Source organism: Accipiter gentilis, chromosome 24 (assembly GCF_929443795.1).
Source record: "Accipiter gentilis chromosome 24, bAccGen1.1, whole genome shotgun sequence".
NCBI lineage: Eukaryota > Metazoa > Chordata > Aves > Accipitriformes > Accipitridae > Astur > Astur gentilis.
The window spans coordinates 8,246,186-8,265,554 of record NC_064903.1 but is presented as its reverse complement, the minus strand read 5'-3'; the positions used below and the strand labels follow the sequence as shown (position 1 = coordinate 8,265,554).

The 19,369-nt window shown below is 43.4% G+C and overlaps 2 protein-coding genes across 2 annotated transcripts in view; one reads left to right on the top strand and one right to left on the bottom strand.

The window, feature by feature from the left end:
• The window catches only part of IL1RAPL2 (interleukin 1 receptor accessory protein like 2), a 487,221-nt gene extending 477,832 nt beyond the window's left edge, over window positions 1-9,389 (bottom strand). The window contains exon 1 of the mRNA XM_049827421.1: window positions 9,313-9,389. The gene's annotated coding sequence lies outside the window, so the exon portion shown is untranslated. The remainder of the gene's footprint in view (window positions 1-9,312) is intronic.
• ESX1 (ESX homeobox 1) lies at window positions 9,266-18,689 on the top strand. Its single transcript, XM_049828153.1, has 5 exons — window positions 9,266-9,365; window positions 9,464-9,683; window positions 9,788-9,833; window positions 15,700-15,986; window positions 17,290-18,689. The coding sequence occupies exons 1-5, from the start codon at window positions 9,266-9,268 to the stop codon at window positions 17,513-17,515; spliced, it is 879 nt and encodes a 292-aa protein (XP_049684110.1). The 3' UTR covers window positions 17,516-18,689.
• Window positions 18,690-19,369: the final 680 nt, after the last annotated feature.

The following is a 19,369-nucleotide window of genomic DNA, read 5'->3' as shown; positions in this document are numbered from 1 at the left end:
ATCCCACCACCTTTCCTACATCATTCCATCTCTCCATACCTCAGCTCCCTATGTAAAATGATGGCAGTAGCAAAAGGTGTTACAAAGAAATAGGATGAAGCAGCAATCACTTACTCCAGCTGTGGAACAGTGAGACAGAGATAACACAGAGATTGTAGCAGAGCCTCCCTTGCACATTACTAGACAGTTCACACTCTTCAAAGTTTAGTGACTTCGGTCCCTGTCTGTAAACACTGAAATGAGTTGCAACTAGTCATAGTACCTGCAGTGTTTGGGAAGAACTGGATATCTCCATGTCTGCATAAAGGTACCCTGGAGGACCTCAGACAATACTGAAGAACATATCTGGTAAAGACTCATTTCTAAAGTTGCCATGATAATTAACTCACATAGAGGAAAAAAAAAAAAAATCAGAAAGATTTTTCCATGCTCATTTTGAAGCAAACCCAAGTTTATATTTAGGGGTTAAAAGGTAAAACGCTAAGTGTATATTGCGTGGGTACAACCCATTTTACAATCATAAATGGGTAAACATCAACTATGAAGTGTTTTAACCACACGCAGCTTTCCCAGAGATAATTTATTAGCAAAGTCCAATACTTAGCAAAGACAGTAAGACTATTCCAATTTTACACATGAATAAATGAGGCAGAGATATAATGATTTGTCCTGGTGGGCCAGATGAGGAACCAGGAATGTGGTCTTCCAAGTCCAATATTCTGTCCAGTTAGCCCCTGCACAAAGTAGTTCGGAAAAAAGAGAATAATTTTCACTCTAGGAACGTGCAACAATGACAGAGGACTGACATCCCGCAGAAAGAGTCAAAAAGGAACCCTTAAACAGAGATACGAACTAGCTTATTAATCTATTATCTGGGACTTTGTCTTAAGAATGGTAAGAAAAAAAAATTAATACTGAGTTGTTTTTATTTATCCTTGGACTTGCGGGCCCCTAGGGTCTACCAGGTTTTTAAGTTTTTCTCCATAAATGAAAAGTCTAGAAAATTTTAGAAGTTAAAACATACATTCTTTACCTTCTAGAAGAGATGAGAGCCTCATGTAATTGTGAGCCCAAAAGGGGTGGCTTTCGCAGACCCAGTAAATATTACAATATCATAACAGCACTGCCAGAGGTACCCATGCAGCAAAGAGCTCTTCACTTTTCACCTAGAGGGTTTGAGAAATAGTGCATTACAGCAGCTGCTAAAAGAACACTTAGTGCAGTATGTTTAGGTTGTTCAAGGTCTCTCTCACAATACTTTATCATATAATTTTCACAGGAACCTCTTACATGCCAGCCCTTCATGAACAATATCCTTCAAGAACCAAATGCACAAAGGGAAGACTGAGGCTCTCACTTTATTTGCCTGCATAAAATAAAAGGCCTACAAAGGGAGAAAAGAACAGATCTGAAATTAAGACTGAAAACAGATTTGGATGGGGACACAACAGAAGGGCATCTGCTCCAGGCTGGTTGGTCTGAATGAGCACAATGACAGCAGTGTCTGCCATCTCAACATGATGGCTTCTCCAGTTAATCAGCAACACCCCAATTCTTATCTCATTTGTTTTCCAACTAATATTTTATTGTGCTTTTGAATAATGCAGCACAGAAAGGGAAGCTGACTTGCCATGTATTGTACACACATTTTTTTCCAACCAGTCAGGTATGCCTAATCAGCAAAAAGCACTTACATTATTTTCAGAAGTTATTAACTGAAATGGGAAACCAGCATACTGTGATTCCATTACAAAAGAGTTACTGCACTCAAGTGCAGCTGGTATAATAAGTATCAATTGGCTTGAGAGAACCTAGCTATGCCAACTAAGGCTCTGTCCCACAACATTCAGTCTTGCAGTTCCCCAGTATTTACAGGATTGCCACACATAACCTAGATCTAAAACCATAAAAAGAAAGAGAAGTGCTGATCTTCAAGTTCACCTAGATCTTCAGGCAGCTGCATAAAACAGAAATAAAATGAGATACCAATTGTATTAATAAGTATATGAAACAATCTGGACAGCTACATGGGCATTAAAGATGTTCAGCACCTTTCCAGGATCTGGTTCCTAGAATATCAACCAAAGTTGACTCAGAGCTCTCATCAGAATCACTTCTGCTTTATCCATGTTCTGCACTTAAATCTCTAGTAAGCAGTCATCTTCTTTCTTCAAGCCAATAAAGATCCATGCTGAGCTGTCAAACTAACTCCTTGGACTCTCTTCAAGAAATTTTTCCTGTTAACCTCATCACGTATTTTATCTCAGAACTTTGTTTCAATATAAATATAGACAGGCTTTGTTTTCTAAGCCTAAATATTAAACTTCATTAAAATATATGTATGTATTTAAAGCACTATAAAGAATGCTGATACACATAATCAATTTGCCCTTAAAACAAACCAAGAAACATCTCAAGCTCAGCAAACAGCGGTCCCCCTCATGCAGTTGCAACTCTGTTGTCATCCACAAACATATACATATGCTTCCTTTCATCTTTCAAACACTTTGTGAACAAGGTGAGCTTTATGATTCATCTGTCACATTTTACTTTGTATGGGAGCCAAAGAAAACCAAGAAAGCAGTAGCAACAAGGTTGATTAAACATGATACGATGAAAATGTCATTTAGATCACACTCTTTTAGGGCATTTTTTCAATGGCATTAGGCAGCAACTACAACACAGGTTGTTCAGCTCATGACAAGGCACAATACAACTCCAAAATACAAAGTCAAAAGTCAGTCAGCAGTGTAAGTGTGACTTGCCTGAGAACATCCAAAAAACGCACGTGTGGTGGGCTGACCTTGGATGGACACCAGGTGCCCACCAAGCCGCTCTACCACTCTCCTCTTCAGCAGGACAGGGAGGGGAAAAAGTAAGATGGAAAAAACTCATGGGTCAAGATAAAGGCAGTTTAATAGAGCAAAAGCCATGCATGGAAGCAAAGGAAAACAAAGGATTTATTCTCTACTTCCCATCAGCAGACGATGTCCAGCCACTTCCCGGAAAGCAGGGCTTCACTGCACATAGCAGTTGCTCTGGAAGACAAATGTCATAATAATAAATGCCCTCCCCTCCTCCTCCTCCTTCCTCTAAGCTTTCATTGCTGAGCAGACATCATACTGTGTGGAATATCCCTTTGGTCAGTTGGGGTCAGCTGTCCTGGCTGTGTACCCTCCCAAGACCTTGCCCACTTCCAGCCTACTGCTGAGGGGGGAATGTTGGAGAGACAGCTTTGATGCTGCGGAGCACTGCTCAGCAGTAGCCAAAACACTGGTGTGTTATCAACACCTTTCCAGCTACCAATACAAAGCACAGCACTATGACAGCTGCTATGGGGAAAATTAACTCCATTTCAGCCAGACCCAATACAGTCTTCACCCCTTATTCCACACCATTTGCATCATGCTCACATTCCACATAATTTAATACATACCTATATAGCTTCTAACCATCTCATTGTATTTAACTCTGATTACTGAAATCTCATCTTAGCAACACCTACTTACCTTACAACTTATACTACATACTTAAAGCATCTTTATACCCAACATACAGATTTATACATTCTCATTAACTACTATCCCCTGTCCTTTAACAGATACATATTATTCTCCCATTCCACGGGCTTCCTCCACTCCTCCAAGAACAGGCTACAACTTGAGCCCCATCTGTCAAGGTGGGTGCTCAGGACAATGGAATCGGCATATTCGATTGTTGGGCACCAACACCGGCTTGGTTTGGGTCATTGTTGCACTCATCCAGTTCCTTGAGAAACTCACTCTTCATCAGTTCAGGTTGTTCCTGCTACATCATTTCCTAAAACATAGAACTCACATCACATTATTTTTCTCCCCAAGGTTAAAACTCCTTGAGGCACACATCAGGTCTCCCCATCCTTCCACATTACCCACCAAGTACACCCAGGTCTTTGAGCGAAGACAATCCCACAAATGAGTTTGCCTTTTCCCAAGGGAGCAGCAATCCACACCACCTTCCCCAGCCACTTCCCTATGTGCACTATGGGGACCTTATCTCCTCCCACAGTATGTAGGGGGTTTGTCTGGGCAGCACCAGGATAGTTAGAAGATCCTCTGGTGTTAACCAGCCAAGTGGCTTCTGCTAAATTTATATCCCAATGCTTCCATGCCCCATTGCCCAACGCTCTCAACATAGTCTTTAAAAATCCATTATATCTCTCAATCTTTCCAGAGGCTTGTGGGTGGTAGGGGATGGGATACACCCACTCAATGCCATGTTTCTTTGCCCAGGAATTTATGAGGTTATTTCAGAAATAAGTCTCATTGCCTGGGTGCCACACTGGGTGCTAAAAAAGGACTGTGGTGGGTTGACCCTGGCTAGACACCAGGTGCCCACCAAAACCGCTCTATCACTCCCCTCCTTAGCTGGACAGGGGAGAGAAAACACAACAAAAAGTTTGTGGGTCGAGATAAGGACAGGGAGAGATCACTCGCCAATTACTGTCACAGGCAAAACTGACTCGACTTGGGGAAGCTAATTTAATTTATTACTAATCAAATCACAGTAGGATAATGAGAAAATAAAACTGAATCTTAAAGCACCTTCCCCCCACATCTCCCTTCTTCCCGGGCTCAACTCCACTCCTGATTTCTCTACCTCCTCCCCTCTCAGTGGTGCAGGGAAACGGGGAATGGGTATTGGGGTCAGTTCATCACACGTTGTCTCTGCCGCTCCTTCCTCCTCAGGGGCAGAACTCCTCACTCTTCCCCTGCTCCAGCGTGGGGTCCCTCCCACAGGAGACAGTCCTCCATTAACTTCTCCAACATGGGTCCTTCCCACAGGCTGCAGTTCTTCATGAACTGCTCCAGTGTGGGTCCCTTCCATGGGATGCAGTCCTTCAGGAGCACACTGCTCCAGCATGGGTCCCCCACAGGGTCACAAGTCCTGCCAGAAAACCTGCTCCAACATGAGCTGCTTTCTTCACAGGTCCACAGGTCCTGCCAGGAGCCTGCTCCAGCGCAAAGTCTCCACAGGGTCTCAGCCCCCTTTGGGCATCCACCTGCTCTGGTGTGGGGTCCTCCCCTGGCTGCAGGCGGAGATCTGCTCCACCATGGACCTCCCTGGGCTGCAGGGGGCCAGCCTGCCTCACCATGGGCTTCCCCATGGGCTGCAGGGGAACCTCTCTTCTGCACTGACCTGGGGGTCTGCAGGGTTGTTTCTCTCACATCTTCTCACTCCTCTCTCCACTGCTGTTCTGATGCTGGGGGGGGGGGGGGGTGTGGTGTGGTGGTGTTCCACCTTCTTAAATATGTTATCCCAGAGGTGCTACCACCATCGCTGATGGGCTCGGCCATGGCCAGCAGTGAGTTCAACTTAGAGCCGGCTGGCATCAGCTCTATTGGACATAGGGGAAGCTTCTGGCATTTCTCACAGAAGCCACCCCTATAGCCCCCCACTACCAAAACCTTGCCATGCAAACCCAATACAAGATGAAAGGAAGACTACACTGTATCCTAGAAATATGGTTATAATATATTAATCCTTGAGAATTTCCAGGTGTAATATTATTCACTTAATCATAAAACAGGAAGAGTCCTAGAAAACTGCCAACTAATAGAATGAAGCATCTTGGCGTGATGTGCAAAAACACAAAACAGGACTGACCTTTTCATCCAACCATTTTTTGATTAAAAAAATGTATTTTTACCTTAGTTTCAAAAGAGGAAACACCAGTAAGACACAACTGTAGAAAGAAAAACAGCTTCCTAATAGACAGCTCTGCTGAGGGTGATGCAGGAAAATACTTTTTGCAAAAATCAGCCTGTGTGAGATGGCAGTTGCCAAACAACTAGCAAGGAGATAGCAGTGCTTTATTTGCTGTTCGGGCTGTTCTTTGATTTGGTTTGTTTGGAACACAAAAGTAACAAAGCTTAGTCACTTTTGGCTCTGGGAGATCTCATTGGAGTTCCTGGGCCTGCTCTCCAAGATTCAGAGGCTCCTCTTTGGGCAAAGACACGTGTGCAATTATAACCTGGGATGGAAGCACACCACAGGGTATTCCACAACCAATAGATTCCTCAATAAGGTTCTGACAAAGCTTCTTGTGGCCAGAGGAAATTAGATCGCTCAAATCCTGTTTCCTGGAATTGAAAGAAACTGTATTACAGACATTTGGCCGATAGTATGCATAGAACCACTGTTCTTTCCACCACAAATTAGTCCCTAAGCCTTTGAACACAGGTAAGGTCTTTGGTACGTGAAGTCAAAAGCTGCTAAAAATACAACGGCAAGCAGAGAAACCAATGGCGGTGCCCTAAGATGTTGAACAATCAGGGAGCTTGTTAGAAAAAAAGTGTCTAGAGAATTCTTGGAGGCACATACAGGAGACCAGGCAGGGGACCGAAGACCAAAGGCTCATTTTGGTCAAGGACCATAGCATAGACAACCACACACACACATACCCCATGTCATTCTTTAAAAGACAGCACTAAGCATAGCTAGTAAATTTTAGTGACTTAACCTAGACTTGTGCAGGACTGGCCTATGACCTCTGTGCTGTACTGCTCCCAGACTACACCCCAATGCTCCTGTGATACACTAGGAAATTTTTTCCGCTATCCATTATGGCTGAATTGCATCCCTCCATTATTGCAGGTGACTGTGCATACTCTGAAAAATATATCATTTAAAAATGCTAAGTTTATCCAAATGGTCATTTCTTACTGTAAAAGCTAACACTTTTGAAGCACAAAACACACCTACCTTTACCAATGATTCAGAATGGTTTAGCAATAAACAGCTCAGAAGCAAACGCAACAACTGAAGAAATGTCCTGGGATCCAAATTCAAAAACTTTTGCACCTAGCAAAAGCACTAGGGATACAATTCAGATAGAAGACTTTTCAGCCATTCTGTGGACAAGAAAGCCTTACACTCACTCCCAAAAGGCAAAGGCAATACATGTACAATGCTTCCACTACTTATAGCACACACATCCTGGTTACCTGTTAGTAAAAGCAAATTTATGGTACAGTCACTTAAAACCATAGGAAACACACAACTGACTCTATGTGAACACGGAGAAATTAAGTATTTAATTTTGTTGGATCCGTATGGAAAAAACTCATGTATTTAACATGAGCTCTTCCGTGTGAAGCAGTGTTGGGTTCTCTCAGCCAAAGGCCCACACCACCCAGGGAATTTATGCAGCAGGAAGCCTTTGTCTGTAACACAGGGTATGCTGTTTTCCTTCAGTACGCCAGGTAAACTTGTGGCAGATGGAGAAGACTTTTCTCTCTCCAGTCTGAATTTAAGGGGTGCACATGCCCAGTCCCCTGCTCCTCCAAAAGGCTACAGACGGACCTTGCGTTTTCCACACACATCTTGAAAAGGGACGATGACTTCCAAACCCTATTCCTCTAAAATGGCCCCAGCCGAAAACTAGTGTCATGTTTGGGGATGCAGGAGGTCAGTTACATGACCTCTGTCTGCCTTCCTGGTCTCCCCTCAGCACTTACCACTACTATATGGCTCTGCGACCCGAGTGCTCCTCTGGTGATGTGCTTCTACAAACGTAAGTAGGACCTTACAAAGCCAAAGAGAGAAAGGGCAGTCTGAGGTTTGAAGCTGCGGGTCAGGATCTGAACAGGACAAGAATCTGGGAAAGGTCAAGAAAACTCTATGTAACAAAACACTTTCTGTAAACGTTACCCTTAAATATAGTCATCTCTCATAAAGGCAGCCTACTTTTTCAAGAGTTAGCATCGGTAAGTGCTTTCCCACAGCTTCTCATGGAAGGTGCCGCAGGAATGGGTTCACGAAGGTATTGCTTCAGGCCAAACGCAATTTTTGCATTGAAAGGAATAAAGTTGAGGGCTGGCTCGATGAAGAAAGAGCCTTGCGGCAGAGCAAGGACACAGCAAGAAGGAGGTCTGTCAGTAACCAAAGATAGAAGCACTAAAGCACTCAGCCCCAGTGAGGTAAGAGGAGAGGAGGACAAAAGAAAAAAATCATTTGTTTGTGGACTGCAATGCCAAAAGGAACCAAAAGATTATTCAGCCAGACATCTGGTATAAGACAGGTCACAGATTCAGGAAGCAACTCCACACTGACAGCCTTTGTGTCTTCAGTTAAAATGTAAACCATCCAGCCTTGATGCAAAGACAGACAGAGAACCTGGAACTTCACCAGCTATGTTGTTTCAAAGACTAGTCATACACACGCAGATTTTTAAATCTCTGCCTCATTTCTAATCTAAATTTGTCTGGCTTCAGCTTTCAGCCACTGGTTTTTGGACTTTATGTTTCTAAGCCCTTTGCTGCTGCACTCTGTAAGACTTTCTCGAAACTGGTATTTCATTCTCATCTCCCAAAATCTAGACCTCAGAATGAAGTCATTTTGTCATCTAATTTATGTCAGTCTCTAGCAGTACACCATAGCAAGATCACAGAACTGCTGGAAGTCTCTCTGCGTAGGAAATAGTTTCCAGACCTCCCGTTGAGGAATCATTGCTGTAACAGCAGCGACAACAGAATTCTAGCAGGAGCGGAATTAAAGACCTCCAGAAAAAAAGGCTCGATCTTGCACGGTTTTGTGCGTTTTCCCAGCACTTGTCGGCACGCAGCACTTTGCAAGGTCAGTCTTAAAGAGCTTAAATTCACCAAGTTCAGCTAGAAGCAACAGAGAGCCAAACCCTAGCGACCCTTCTCCTTCTGTGTAAGGCAGCGAGCTCCCCCTCGCATTCCTTGAGCTCAGGCAGGTGCTGTCACGCCTTGCTCCCTTCTCCCAGCAGCAGCGCGGGGGGGGGGGGGGCCGGGAATAAACGCGAACCCCGACCCGACGGCCGCGGCGGCAGCTCCCCGACAAGCCGGGCGAAGCTCACCGGCATCCCGGCGGGCACCGGCCCAACTTCAGCGCAGCCGCTCCAAACCCGCGCCCTCCAAGCGGGCTTTAAAAAGTTCTCACCGGCCGGCCAGCCCGCCTGCCGGCAGCGGGCGGCTTCGGCCCAAGAGCAGCGCCCGGCCCCGGGGCAACACCCGACCGGGCGGCTCTCTCTCCCCCCCCCCCCCGCCTCCGGCCGCGGCGGGGCGGGGGGGTGGGGGGGGGGGCAGACCGCCGCGGGCCCGGCCCCTGCCGCGGCGAGCGGGTCCCGGCGCGTCCCACCCCCGGCCTTGACGCCAGCGCGTTAATGAAATGCTAATGCCGGGGCGCGGAACCGGGCGCTGCCCGCGCCAATAAAACCCGGCGCGGCGCCGGGGCCCTACCCGCCGCCAGCCCCGCCGCTATGCAGAGCGCGACCCCCGCCGCCCCGCCGGCGCTGCACCTCCTCACCTCCTACTTCATCGACAGCATCCTGGGCCGGGGTACCGCCGCGGGGCGGCACGGTACGGTGAGGGCCGGTGGAGGCGGAGGCGCTTCCCCGCTCGCCTTCCCCCCCCCCCCCCCCCCCCGCCCCGGTAACTCCCCGCTTCTCTCCCCTCAGGCGAGGAGCGCGCGGCACCGCCGCCGCCGCGGCCCGGCCGAGCGCGCGCCCCCGCGGAGGAACCGTTGGCGCCGGGGAGGGGGGAGCGTCCTCCCCCCGGTGAGGCGCCGGGTCCGGCGAAGAGAAAACAGCGGCGGTACCGCACCACGTTCAGCACCTTCCAGCTGGAGGAGCTGGAGCGCGCCTTCCGCAAGTCCCACTACCCCGACGTGTTCACCAGGTAGCGGCCGCCGGCGGGAGCGGAGCGGGGCGGGAGGAGAGGGCGGAGGGCCGGGGGGAGCCCGCTGAGGCGGCGCGGCGGCTAACGGTGTGCTGCCCCCGCAGAGAGGAGCTGGCCGTGCGGCTGGACCTGACGGAGGCCCGCGTACAGGTGAGTGCCGGGGCGCGGCGCGGGGCTGCCCCCACCGTAGGAGCAGTGACAAGGGACACCCACTCCCCGGGGGCCGTCAACCAGCCCACGAGGGCTGACAGTAACTGTTAGAAATAACGTTTTATCCTCCCCCACCCCCCACCCCCTTCCTCAGCTGGGCGAGAAGTTAATAGCGGGGGGGGGGGGGGCGTGTGCCGTCCGTTTCAGTTAGTTCTCAAAGGACGGAGAAATTGGCAAGTTACCGCAGCGACGGGAAAACAAACAGCGTCTTAGAAACATTCCCGGATTGCACTTCACCCTCACGTTTGCTGCCGTCTTCATGGGTCTAAAGGCAGGTACTGTCTCCTGAGTTTTGAGATTATAAAAACAGTATTAAAAAAAAATAATAACCGGTTGGTTTACAGCAAATGAGGGGTTCTGCGGGGCATCCCAAGTTATTTACCCAGGCTTCAGAGGAGCTTACACCCTTTTCTTGCTCTAACTTAGCTCAATAAAGCAGTCACACTTCTAAATGACTGGTTAAAACAAATAAAAGATTACTTTGGCATTCATAGGACAGTCAGGCACTGTCTGGGAGAATTTTATGGCCTAGCTGGGCTGTAATAATAGCAACGCCCGTAGAACTTCAGCATACAGAAACAGACACTAATCATCTTGTAGCCTGCCGTTTTCTTAAACTACAAATGACCCTAGTAGCTTTTCCTGACTCTAAGCACTCATATTTAACAATACCTCTTCAGAAGCAGTTTCTTTAGATCCATCTCTTGTATAAGCTAGAAATCCTTTTTATACAGAAACGCTAGCTTTAAAAAAAAAAAAAGTGTTGTTTCAAAAGGTGTGATGGCTTTCAAAGTATTTTTAAGCTCAAAATGACAATTGGACTAAATTTGGCTTGTGCTGTATATCAGATATGACTGAACTACTGTTCCAGCACAGCTCTGGGTATGTGCATACTTGTGAGACTGAGAACTGGTGCAGCTGCTCAGTGTGACAGCCCTACTTACTGCTGCATAGCTTTGCTGCTGTTGATGCCAGATCGTTGTTGGTATATGTTGTCGTTACTTCAGTCACTGGATCTGCGATTGTTCACACTAGCTAACGTCTGTAAAGCTGTAAGTTTTTTAGCTTTTTATTTTAATATGCACCACCTTCAGAAAAAGGCCTTAGAAGTATTAATGGTACTTCATAATCGACTCCTCTGAGAACATCTAGGTGCACTTTTCATCTCTCTTTTGTGGACTTGGAGGAAATTACATGCCCTCCCCTCTCCCCACCACCAACAATCACTAAAACCTCCGGTCACTGAAATACCCAATATCTGGCAGTTACACGTGGCATCTACCAGTGGAAAGGATATGGGCGAAAAGCTGTTAACTTTCACATTCATTTCGTGGGGTGTTTGCTCTGTAGTCCATTTGACCTGTGAAGGAATGGCACAATGGTAGGTGGCAAAGAGGAACTCTTCTCCTAGTGACTCATCTAAAAGAAATGGAAATGTTTAGGTTTGATGGAGTCAAGAAGGAATTAACAAGCAAAATAGCAGAGTTGATGTATCCATAGTGGATGGAAGGAACAGCAGAGAGCTGTTCCTTGCATCTTCTTACTCCTTGTCAGATCTTAACACAAGTCTCCTGGGCATGAGCACACAGCACAGTTTGCTTAGGGTGAACTTCCAGTGCACAGCGCCTCTGCCTGTGTATGTGTCCTTGTCTTGTGGTAGATGCAGGACAACTTACCCCAGAGGGAAGAGGATGTAAAGGAACACCTATTATGTAGATGGTGATGTACTGTACTTAACAAGCTATCTTGACTCTGAAATACTTGCCTCACATGCCCATGCTCGTAGCTGCTCTGTATGGTGTCCTGTGTGAAATGAAGACTTCCATACCTCTCCCATAGTACCTGGCTAAACCAGCTGACATGAAAAGTGGTATCTTTTTATTTACTCATACGTAAACCCAGGAAACTAACCTTGCCAAATGCAATCAGACCATTTCTTCACTTCAGTGTATTTTCAAATTGATGTCTGCTTCTCTGGGGAGAACCCTCCGTCAACCAGCTGAAACGGGTACCAGCCACTACACTGTTCCTCAGTCTTGCATTTTGAGTCTTACATGAAAATGAACAAATAAGCAAAAAAAATTGCATCACTTCAAAGAGTTCCCCTCACCCAACCCTCATTACTTGCTTGTATAGAGGAAAGGAGATGGCAGCAAGAATCTTTGTATTCTTCCTTACCTTAGGAAAGGGGTAGTGTGAAAGTCTGCAAAACCTTGTCGTAATCTGAAGCCGTGTTGGGATGCTCTTCAATAGCATTTGTGTCTGTTGTTGCCGTTCTGATTCTCATAATTCATATTGTTAGGGTGGGATGAAAATAAGAAAAAGTTAATGGAATATTTTATTTTCTTAATGTGAGGAGTAAAACATTACTTGGGTATTTCAGTACTGTAAATGGCATCAGTGTTAAAACATCAGCTTACAAATATAACTGATCTAAGCATCCTTGTGATATTTTCTGATTATGATCCTGTATTCAGCTACAGCAGAAGCGTGATAGTTAGTCACACCTATGTGTCTTTTTATCAGTTAGCCATTACATCAATTAAATAGGATACATTTTTAAAGAAAATTACAGCAAGAAAGCCATCAGATTTTACATGCTCAACTTTTTTAAAAGACCGAAATCTCGTTTTGGCAGATATGCGTGGTGCTAGTAATTACAAAAAAAAAATCTGGGTAGTATTTAGCATACAATTCAAACTTGATGGTTTAAAACTCATCATTGAGTATTAAGTAATGCATTTTTTCCAAAGTATTTTACCACTGATACAGTCATACCATAAAAATCTTAAGACTGGCATAGCAGTTTCTGTTATGTTTGGTTTGGCACTTCAAATGTGTCTGAAAATAGAGTAAAGGCAAGTTAAGCCTTTTATTGGAAGCAAAGGAAAACTGCTTAACAAAAGGTTCAAGATGACTAATCTGAATGTTCATGACTATAATGTGCGCACTAAATTTTGAAAGCTGTTTGTCATGTCAGTGTAAGGTATGAGGCATGCCTTTGCTCCTTTTATCACTTGCATTGATGAGTTTGTACCAGTAGGGAACTGAAAGCCAGCTTTTTTCTGAAGATAATTATTAGATATCTATGCTGGTAGTTCCTTCCAGTTTGATAAATACAAAAGCCGAGAGACGACTGAGTAAGTTTGGTTGTAAACCCAAAATCACCTGTAACAGTAAAAAAGTTATTTTGCAGTCAAAGTGCATGTCTGAGTGATCAAGTGGATTTGCTTTAGGACAGAGAAAGCAGAAAAGCAGACATCTCATTTTGTGTTAGCCTTCTTTATGAACAACAGATTGAATAACAATGCTAAGATTTAGTAGGAAAATTAATACCTTTGCAGCATTTGTTTTATCCTTTTCAGGAAAGGCTTTATCTGCATATCTGCAGTGTAAGACAGTTCACTGCCTTTTTAATCGGATTTTATTTTCATAGAAAACACTAACACCTTTGAGTTGGTGGTCTTCTCCTGTGAGATCTCAGCTAAGCTCCACTTACAAATATTTGGGATTACTGGTTAACAGCAATTTAAAGTCATCTGATCCCATTAATTGAGTTCATTTTTCTTACCAGACCCCTGTCTTGGACTAACACAGACCAAGTGTCTAGTCTTCACTGTTGTGCAGGCATAGCCATCTGGTGTTTCACTGGTTCAGATATTCCTTTGTGAGACGTCTGATCATTTAAAGCCTGTGGTTGCTGGGGAAATGGCCAAAGAATGAGTCAGAGCACTCAAGAATTTGAAGTACCAACTTCAAAATTTTGATGTTCTGACTTCTAAGGGCACCTCCCTCTGCTGACTGCCTCTACAGTGAGACAATTCTGTGTTACGTACGTAACCCGAGGAGTATGAATCCCTCCTCCAGGAGGACAGCAACTTCCCAGTGTAAAGATAATATATGCAATGAAAGGAGTAGAGTAGTAATTATTCAGCTGGCTCCCAAGAACACCATAGCAAGTGCTTTGAAAGAGTAAATTGTTACTGACGTATATAGGAACAACATCAAACTAAGGACAGCAAGGTTGTGGCAAGCTACAGCCTTCTGGTTCGCGTATCAGCACCCTAGTGCGTGGAGGACTTTCCTTTCAAACACACTTAATATTACTTAGGTACCTGAAGGTAAGTCACATCCCTGGAAATGGTTATATGGCATGTCTGAGATTAAAGCAAGCAGTGAAGCTGGGAACCTGCAAAACCTGCTTTTTAGATGTTGCACAGTAGAAATTTAAAACTCTCTGAAAACATTTTTTTGATGGAAATGTAATTGCAGGTACAAAAAGCATTTTAAAAAAATTGTAAAAAATGCATCTTCTGCATCCAAAGACTTTGTCATAATACAGCTTTCTATAGAATTTTACTATTTCAGAAATACTAATACCAAAAGAATAACTATTTTTAGCATCTGTTGTAGTTTTTTCAAGGCTTGAATTTTTGCAATTTAATTTTATTATCTTAGTTTGTTTTAGTGGCTTTTCTAGGTTCTTATTAAGAAGTTATCTACACTGTATGGTAAAAGAACTTCATATTTGAAGTTTACCTTTGTCCTAAATCAGAAGTATATTTCAGGAAGTCGTAATTCCATACAAGATAAAAGTTGGTCTCTCCAACGACTTTTGTTCCTTGTGTTACCACTGTCTACTAAATTTTGAATCCTGATTAGTGCATTCAAGTATCGTACATAGAACTTGCAAGTTCTATATATAGTGCTTGCAAGCAGCTCACTGAATTTCAACAGCAGTCATATACAAGACTGCTGAATGAGATTATGGGCCACAGCTAATGCCTTTCTTCCAAATCCAGATCCAGTTCAGAATCCACCTTCAATGGCCTCCACTGCAGAGGGGGCTAGAAGACCTGAGCAGCTGAGTACATTCGGATGTTAAGTGTTCAACCTCAGCAGCATCCATTTTTAAATATCCTTGGTTTAGGTCCTTTCTCCCTTGTTTTAGAGCTGATGCTTTTCACTCTACTCTCTACTACCATCCTGGGTCTGAAAGGTTCTGCTCAGTGAATGCCAAAGAGTAACAGTGTGAAGAGTCAGTTTCCTGATCTGTAGATTCAATTGACTAAAGTCTTTAAAATATGTTTAATGGGCTAAAATAATGACTAGTCAGGCTTGAAGAGACAATATACTCAACAGCTTACTACACAAAACCAGTACTAGCTAAAGCCCTTTTAGGAATAGCTTGATACCCTGTTCTAATACTGCTTACTAGATTTTTCTAGTTTAGTATTGGCTTTCACTGCAATTCAGTTAATCACTTTCATGTAACTATATGCTGTTTGCATTCATGGTAGATAACAAAAGCTTCTCATTTTACTTTTGAATCCTCTGTATAACAATGTATGCTCCAGCTATCAAGATAAAAAGCACACACCATACATTTGGCCTAGTTACTCTTACAGTCATGATTAAGTTGCTTCTTGACGTATCTGTACAGAAATAGCCACCTCTTGAATGGCTTTGTTGAAGTTTAATTTTCAATAAATAGCTTATGAAAGGAAGAATGATCACTTTTACTAACTGATCATGAGTTCTCAGGTGATAGGTTTATATATTACAGTGGTTTTAAAACATATGGGACTATTCAGTCAGAGCTAGAGAGTAGTCAAGTTTACAGTATTTATAACTGATTTATTTCTTAATAAACCCACTAAGGCACTTATGAATGGATCTTTAATACTAAAGTGGTTTTTGGTTTAACAGTAAATATTTTGCCGCCTGTATCACTGCATGCAGTAGTAGCTGATAAGACAAACTACAGAGTAAGTTCAGCTAATGCCTTTATAATTTCTTATTGAAGGTCTGGTTCCAAAACAGAAGGGCAAAGTGGAGGAAACGTGAAAAAAATGAAATTCTGGGGACTGTTCCAGGAATCTCCTTAACGCACCCACTTGGTCTATTTTTGGATGTTCCACTGAGTCATTCTCCCCTCCTAGATCACACGTGGAGGTCAATGCCTCTTTCAACCTTGGCTGTGCCATCCATGTCTCCAGCCTTTAGTCCTTCAACCTTAGGGCCATTTGGCCTCAGCAGCCTTACCTGGACTTCTCTCTTCAGAAACCCTATTTTAAATCCACATTTTGGAAGGTATAGAATTAAATTTTTTTCTAAATCTCAAAACTGTTAAAAAATGCTGCATTTTTATTAGTTTGATACTCACATGTTCTCAATAAACGTGCTCCCGTAGATAAATAAACTTACTAAAATGGGGTTAGTTCCTGTGTAGGATCACTTGATTAGGAACAGCAAGGTTTAGTTTTAAGTCGTGCTAGTAAAAACTTAACATATAATTGCTCTTCGAAGAACAATTGTGCATACTTACTGAAATTTAGGTCTCATTGAACTTTAGTCTTCACATAGACTGCTGTAATCTAGGTGGCTCCAGCTCCATCCTTATCTCACAGACTGACACAGATTATACACCATAAAGATGTGACTGCAGACAGATGTGGGTTGTAGATGATTTGACAGAATAAAGGTATTAGACATTTCTTCTCAGGAGACCAGGAGCCTGGCTATATATGAAAGAGTGACACAGCTCTAGAGAGAGACGGATTGAGAGAAATCTTCCTGATTCTTACATGTCCTACTAAGAGCCAGTCCTTTTCCCTTGGCAGGTGATGTGCTCTCACCACATAGAACAAGCCCACAGCTAGCCTCCTTTTCTTTGTCTGTAGTCAGACACCTAGAACTCTGGCAATTCATTTCAGCTGAACCTGCTGTCTGGGCTTTCTTGCCTGGTAACATGAAATTTATCAGCAGAATGCTGCTGCTGCTCTCGTGCAGCCTATAAGATAGGAAAAAAAGCATGTGCGTAGTGTGTGTGTGTGTATACATATAATAGCTGTGTAGAGAGATATATATATATTTTAAAAAAGAAGGAAGGTAGCACTCTCCTTCTGCTGAAATTAGAGCCTGTATCATAGTTCCACATTAACAGACAGACAAATGCTGCTTTTCACATGGAATAAACTTGTCTGAACAAATCGGCTGCATAAGCAGTCATATAAATTAGTCTTTTTATGAGGTGGTTTATTGCTTTCACAGAACAGGCTGATCTACAGCATCCAAGGTTTGTTTAGAAAAGATTTAGCATTAGGAGTTGCTGTTCTAGGCATCTGCATGCCATGTCTGATCATCTCACTTATTTTAGTTAAAAATGTTTGGGTTTTTGTTTGGGGTGGAGTTTTTTGGGTTTTTTTAAGGGCAAGACACTATACTGCAAAGTAAAGCTAAAATACATTCTGGAAAACAATGTACCTTTGGAAGAAACTGGAAATTTTGGCACATTTTTTTCTAATACTTTGGGTGGGAGAAGCTGCAACTCGGTAAGTACTTGTTCTCCAAAACAATTCTTAATTTGGATAATATTGACTTCTTTCAAATACAGGTTTCTCAATGCTTTAAATCCTCTCATGACAACAGCTTCAGTACTAATGAAAGCTCCTGGACCCCCATCAGACCCTGCTCTTACTGCCTTCACTGATCCAGCAGCAGTTGAAAGGAAAACTTCAAGCATTGCAGCACTAAGACTCAAAGCGAAAGAACATTCAGCACAAATCCCTCAATTAAACCTCATCTCCAGTCTTACAAACACTAACAAAGAACTTTGTTAGGAGCTCTCCCACAGACTACAGCCATGGAGGGGAAAGTGAATGCCTTCTCCAGTAAGTAGCTCCTGTTAGAGACACACATTTAAAAAAAGAAAGAAGAAACACACACACACGCACACAGAGCTGTAGTTCCTCCATCTTCAGCAACGGACTTGAAAGGAAATAACCCTGCTAAAAATTGGTTTTCTTCATTACAACATGAAATCAGGTAGTTAATTGGCTTGTATCATTTCTGACATGACAGAAATAGAAGCAGGAACTATCTCATCTTTGTAATTCAGGCTAACATGAATCTGAAGCTTTGAAATCCTCAAACTCACCAGATGCTAGTCCAAGGGTTCAAAACTCTTTGTAGGAATAACTTCAGTTTTCTAAGCAATTCTTAACTCGCTTCTCAGGAGGAACTCTTACATGCAGTACTTGAAACATAAGAATCGGTACATAGTTATTAACTCTGAGGCCATGCTTCATGTTGAAGTGCAAATGCCAGTGAAATCTCGCATTTTAGATGGACTTAGCAGGAACAAGATGGGGACTATTTTCAGTATAGACTTTTGATTCAGAACTAGGTTTGTATAAAGAGTACCTTGTTTCAAACTAAAAAAAAAATAAAAATGTTTGGTTTATGTTCAGGGTGGCAATGTTTTAATAATTAAAAAAGTTTAACCTTTGTATATGAAAACTGTATCCTGTGAAACTAGGCTATCAATGTCCAGTAAATGGTGTGTAGTTCTCTATGTATGTATACACGTATCAGTAAGTAGCTCATAGCTGTAAATATGAGGTTGCTGAATACTTTTAGCATGATTACTGGCACATCTTACCAGACCAGTAGGTTAACACATTACTTGTACATTTTCAGACATTTCATGCCTTGAGTAGATTCAGAATTTAAGTGAAAACTAAATGTGAAATGTTAAATTTTTCCTTGGACTCATGTTGGAATGAGTGAAAACAGAGACCTTACTGAGCAGGAGGCTACAGTTCATCAAAATCCTGGACTCCCCTTCTGGCCTCCAGTCATTTTAAAAAATTTTGCTGAATTTCCCCATCCAGGAAATGGGACTGAGAACAAGTGTTTCATCTATTAGGTCTGATGCTTTAGTGTAAAGTGAGGTTAAGTAGTATCCTCTTGCAGCTCACTTGCCTACCTCACAGGGCTGTTGTGAGGATTGATTAAACAAACATGACGCTGTGCAAATGGTAGAGTTATACAAGTGCTAATTGTTGCTTAGCAATTACAAAAGAAAGGCCAACAGCTGACTACACATGAAGATTACCTTTCCCACATCTGTAGCGGTGGTCCAAGCAAGCTCTGTTTCTGTGGGTTCATGGGACAACATGGAGCTCTTCCACTGATGCTGCCTGGTTCCTCAAAACTATTCTCAAGCACTTACATTTACACTGAAAAGATTTTGTGTATTTTAGAACTTCTTTCTCAAGGCAGTTCTGGGACTACACTTAGGACTACACAAATGTTTTCGAGGCTAGAGTTTTGAGCGCAGAGCTCTGGATACCCAACTGCTGCTTCTGTAGACTCCTCTGAGCTTGTACTTAGTTAGGTACATGACAGAGAAGACACTTTGCTGGATCAAACAGATCGGTTTCCCATTTCCTCTGAAATACTAACAGCTTTGACTGCTCTTGAGTCATAACCTACTGCAAGACTGGAAGTATTTCTGGGTTCGTAGACCTCATTGTTAGCACAGCCAGGAGAAGGTGGTGGTATTTTACTGTTAGGAAAAGCAAGCTTTCTACCCAAGTTACCCTAGGCCTGCACTGTGGGTCAAGCAGCAGGAAACTTGGGAAGTGATGTAACCAGGACCTCTCACACAAAGTTTGAGTGTGTTTCTTCCA